We start from the raw sequence: 4998 nt of genomic DNA on the forward strand, positions 1-4998 counted from the left end.
ATGAGCCATATTGGCAAGATTGTTGTTATGTTCTCCAAACTTCAAACTTCAATGGGGATATCTTATTATTTGACATAGGTGCAACCCTAATTACCCTATTGACTTAGTTTTTTTATAAATTATATATTAATGATTTTTAAATACCACATTATAATACTTATCATATAATTGTCTAACACTCAATAAATTATTTCTTAATTATGGAGTTTAATAAATTTCTTTAGCACATTTCAGGCCTTCATTAGTATGGATATTCATAGATCATTTTGAAGAAACCTCCAATGTTTCATTAGCACCAAGCTTAAGATTAGATTTGGGGCTTTTATCAATTTAAGAATAGTTTCATATTTCTTAATATGTAGGTAGAAGACCCTAAATATAAATACAAAAATATTTAGTATCATTTTAAAATTTTCATAGAGTTATTTGGTGGTCCTAATGAGCTCCTCAACATAATCAGCACTTTTATTATTTGTTATTAAGTTAAGTGGGAAAGGGCCCCAACCTATTACAAGTCTAATAAAAAACCACCAAAAACAAGGGTTGAAGAGAAATCCCTCAAAACATGATGAAACACTAGAAGACAAGACACAAACAAGTCAACAAGAAAAATGCTATTGCAAAGAAAAAATCATAATAAAATAACCAAAATAGAGTTGAACATAGTAGGGTTTTTAAAGGACCGATAACCTTCTACAAAGTGACCATACCTTTATGATGATATTACTAAATATTTTTCTTATCAAAACTTACCTCTTCCTCTTCCTCTTGAACCACTTCATCTTCCTATTTTTTGTCTTAAATGATTTTGATTAAGACCTTGATCTTGTCCTTGGCTTCTTTTTATGCAATTATAGTCATCTTCATGTTTTGTAATTTTTTTATTTTTAGAAGAAACATTTTTCATTGCTTTTTTCAAGTGAATCACTCAATCTTTCTTCATTACTCATAAGATATACAACTAGGTGATCAAATTGAAGATTAGTCAAATATTTTATTATTTCAATGGTTATAACAACATGATTCCACCTTGCATCAGAGACCTTAATGCATTTTTCATTACAACCTCTTTGTTCAAAATTTATCCAAGAGTATCCATCTTATTGATCATATATTTTACCCTTATTTAATAGTCAGTTGCGGTTTCAATGTGTTATGTCTTAGAATTCTCAATGTCTATTTTCAATATTTATCTTGACAATTTTGACTCAATCATTTCCTTAGTAAGTTTCTTATACAGTCTTTCATGAATATTGGCCATCTTTGCACTTTTGATTCTTGGATGAAATCTCCTATCTAGAGTTATGCCAATATAAAATATAAATAAAAATTTAATCATCTTGCCCTACTTCATAGATGTTCTATAATTAATTGCAAGAGTGGTCCAATCAACTGATCTTCATTACTATTTCTACAATTTTAAACAAATTATTTTATGCCAGAGGAGCAATCATCTTGATGTTCTAATAGTCATAATCGTTTCCATTAAATTCAATAATGAACAAAAAGTTGATGTTTGGTAAGATTATCTTAAAACAAATAACCCACCCTATTCCCAAATCAGCATTTAAAAAATATCTTCAAAATAAAAAATAAATCAGATAATAGGACTAAAAAAAAAAAAGGAAAACTATTTATACCTCATAATAATAATACTTAACAATCATAAAAGTACTAGTTTCTAGTAAACAACTTTAAAAGACAATTTTTTATTTTTCTAAAAGAATTATAACATAATTATTCTTCTAGATTTACACAAAAAAACATAGAGTCCAATTATTAATAGATTTCATAACCCAAAAACTAATAATTAATTACATTTAAAAACGATAAAAAATTGTAATAATTTATTTATCCTAACATCTAATAGTCAATAAAGTATTCAAGATTATGCATAGCAAAAACCAAACTTCATGTGAACATATATCTAAAAACTAAATTTAATTCAACAACAATGTGTATTAGTGAATCCCATCAGAGTGAGGCAACATGCATCAATTATCAACAATGATTACGACACACCTTTTCCTCTTACTTGCTCGTTGGCTTATTTATCTATTTTGATAAAAAAAAATTGTATAAACTTTAAAACATGAATATTTTTCATCTTATTAGTTTATAATCAATTCATAAAAAATTATTGCAAAAATTAAAACTTTTGTAAGAACCAATTCAACAACCTTTTAAATATTCAATAAAATCATCTAAAATTTTAAGAACGTTCAAAAACTATAATCTATGGTGACTTTTCATTTTAAAAGCATGGTGGGCTGATATTCTAGCTCGCCTTGACCAATCCGCATTATACGGAGTTTATGAGCATTAGATTTTTATTCTGGCAATACTTTTTTTTAAGTAAAATGTACTTTCAAACCGTGCTTTCATCTGAATGCAGGTTATGAAGAATGATCGGAGCTCCATGCTGAGGAAACATTGTCACAAACGATGTGGGTGCATGGACGTAACCTGGAGAAAGAACAAACGAGAAGCGTTGCAAAATCATGGCAAGCGCAACCTTGGTCTCAAGCATAGCATAATTTTTGCCCATACACGACCTCAATCCATATCCAAAAGGGATAAATGCAGCAGAGTCATCCTTAGCAGCCTTACTTATTCCCTCACTAAACCTCTCAGGCTTAAATTCATTTGCATCCTCTCCCCAAAGAGATGTATCGTGATTGAATGAAAGCGTAGGAAAGATGACCTGCGTGCCTTCAGGGATTGCAATTCCTCCTAGTGTTGTATCCTTGTGTATTTCTCTACGAAACACAGCAATTGGTGGGTAGAGCCGGATCACCTCGTTTAGAATCATTCCCAACTGTTGTCCATAGAACAGAAAATTCAATTAGAAAAATAAAAGATCAGAGTATCGAAGCTTAAGTTATAAATAGCTTCCTCAATTCTTACAGTTTTTAGTTTGTTTACTGTCTCAAATTTTGGATGGCAATTTCCACAGACTTGTTGTACTTCTGAGCGTGCTTGATCTTGCCAGTCAGGATGCATGGCCAAGAGAACAATGGCAAATGTTAAGTAATTACTTGTAGTCTCTTGCCCAGCAATGAAAAATGTTTTGCATTCAGCTATGAATTCCTCTATTGTGAGGCCCTGATTGCTTTCAGAGCTTCTCATCTCTTGGATTGTGTTCATCATGGAGCCGAGCAGATCATTGCCATAGCCTTGGGTGGTGTTTGGACCAGCTTTTTCTCGCTTTGTAATTAGCTCTTTCAGAGCTCTCTTGATTTCTCTGTTGAGTCTCCAACGTTGTCTGTTTCTTTTGAAAGGCAGAAATCTGAAGAAAACAACAAAAGTAAACGTAACATAATGTTCATTTACTTCATCATGTATAATTCGATCTTAATAAAAAAGAAACGTCACTTGGGAAACCATCATGTATAATTCAATCTCACCTATACCCAGGAACCATTAATTTTACACTATCCTGACATGCCAAGGACATTTGCTGAGCCAGCAAGTCAAAAATATGTTTTCCTTGGAGATAGCTGCTCCCAAACGCTGTGCGGGCAATAACGTCTGAAGTTAGAGCCTTGAATTCCTCGGCCACATCTACTTCTTTCTCATCATTTTTGACAGCTTTCTCCCACTTCTGCAGCATATTAACAGTGCTCTCCACCATGCAACAAACCATATCCTGATAAAATGTTTTTTGATAAGTTAGTTTATATATATACATATATGAATATAAGGCTTTAACAAAGTTCAAGAAAAAAATTATACATAATATTTTACATCAGTGATGGAGATCACAGTCAGTAATAAATAAACATAATACAAATTAATCTCGTCCAGTGATCTATAGCATTAATATACAGCGATTTTCTAAGGCCTTTTCAAAAAAATTCAATGAAATAATCACTTAACTGTTTATACAAAATGCAATTGTGAGAATAAAAGGAATACCTAATTGACAAAAAAGTTTTTCTTCCAGACAAGAGTATGAATCCCATCTAACCTTGAGCTTATCAGTGTGAAAGGATGGATTTACTATCCGCCGGTGATGTGCCCGTTTATCACCATTGAGCTCCACCAGGCCTTCTCCAAGTATATCTTTCATCACAGGATCCCATTTTAGCTTTCCATAGCTCCCCATCTTATCACCTAGCGCCTCCTTCCCCAATTCGCATCTAACAATTACCAGTGTTGGTATGGGCCCCAGCCACATTAGGAAAGTGGACCCTGGTAATTAAATGAAAAAAAAACTATTAACACATATTATCTTCATTGGCTTACATAATAAAATTACCACATTGAATAAAGATTACCATATATTTTGGACCAGTAAGAGTACCAAGGTTGCACTCTTGCCACAATGTCATGCGAGAGTTTCATAGAATTGGCTGTGGCCTCATACATAAACTTGGTGAATTCAAGAGAATTTCCAAGGAGTAGCTTGTAAGGAGGGCCTGCAATGCCTTGAGATTGAAAATGCTTGGCTATTTGTAGAGGCTTCCACCATAGTGCTATAGTAAGTTTGGCAGCTAGAAACGCCACTAAAAACCCAAATGAAAAGAATGTAATCTCAGTAATACTGAACAAGGAATTTTCCATTTCTCTCAATGCTTCATGAATGTCATAGATGCTCCTGAGCATCTTGTTCTGATATTTATAAGAGAGTTTTTGGACAATTTTCTTGGTATCTATGATCTCAAAAGCATTTTAGCATTTGTTTTCTTCCAGCCTAATGTTTTGGTTTAATCTCTTGGACAGGATTCTTGCATTTCTTATATGAATTCATTTGATTTATTTTCCTCGGCTGTATACTATACGGGCGGCAGCTGTACCCATTTTGTTGTCGAGCCACATCGACGCCTTGTTATATGCTTCTTGGAATACCCGTAAATGACATTGAAATCATCTTGGGAATATTCTTAAGTTTAGCTGGGGACATTGTCGAGGTGGATTAAATTACTTTTCTTATAATTTATTGTTTTTCAATTGTTTTTTTCAACTTAGAATTTAGCAGTTCTCGATTTTTTTGGA

The 4998-nt window shown here is 32.6% G+C and overlaps 1 protein-coding gene across 1 annotated transcript; it reads right to left on the minus strand.

Annotated features, from left to right (window-relative positions):
* Window positions 1–2368: 2368 nt before the first annotated feature.
* On the minus strand, window positions 2369–4566 carry LOC131875752 (cytochrome P450 734A1-like). The gene is made up of 5 exons (XM_059220403.1): window positions 4281–4566; window positions 3971–4194; window positions 3408–3649; window positions 2908–3289; window positions 2369–2818 (listed from the first exon to the last, which is right to left on the minus strand). The coding sequence occupies exons 1-5, from the start codon at window positions 4564–4566 to the stop codon at window positions 2369–2371; spliced, it is 1584 nt and encodes a 527-aa protein (XP_059076386.1).
* Window positions 4567–4998: the final 432 nt, after the last annotated feature.

This window comes from Cryptomeria japonica, chromosome 5 (genome assembly GCF_030272615.1).
Source record: "Cryptomeria japonica chromosome 5, Sugi_1.0, whole genome shotgun sequence".
Classification (NCBI taxonomy): domain Eukaryota; kingdom Viridiplantae; phylum Streptophyta; class Pinopsida; order Cupressales; family Cupressaceae; genus Cryptomeria; species Cryptomeria japonica.

What these genes read in the sequence shown, in the direction of transcription:
- LOC131875752 (XM_059220403.1), bottom strand. Translation starts at nt 4,566, where the DNA reads ATGGAAAATTCCTTGTTCAGTATTACTGAGATTACATTCTTTTCATTT. An exon ending in TTACTGGTCCAAAATATATG is followed by an intron (nt 4,195 to 4,280) that starts GTAATCTTTATT and finishes TTTAATTACCAG; the next exon opens with GGTCCACTTTCCTAATGTGG. An exon ending in TTAATGGTTCCTGGGTATAG is followed by an intron (nt 3,290 to 3,407) that starts GTGAGATTGAAT and finishes TGTTTTCTTCAG; the next exon opens with ATTTCTGCCTTTCAAAAGAA.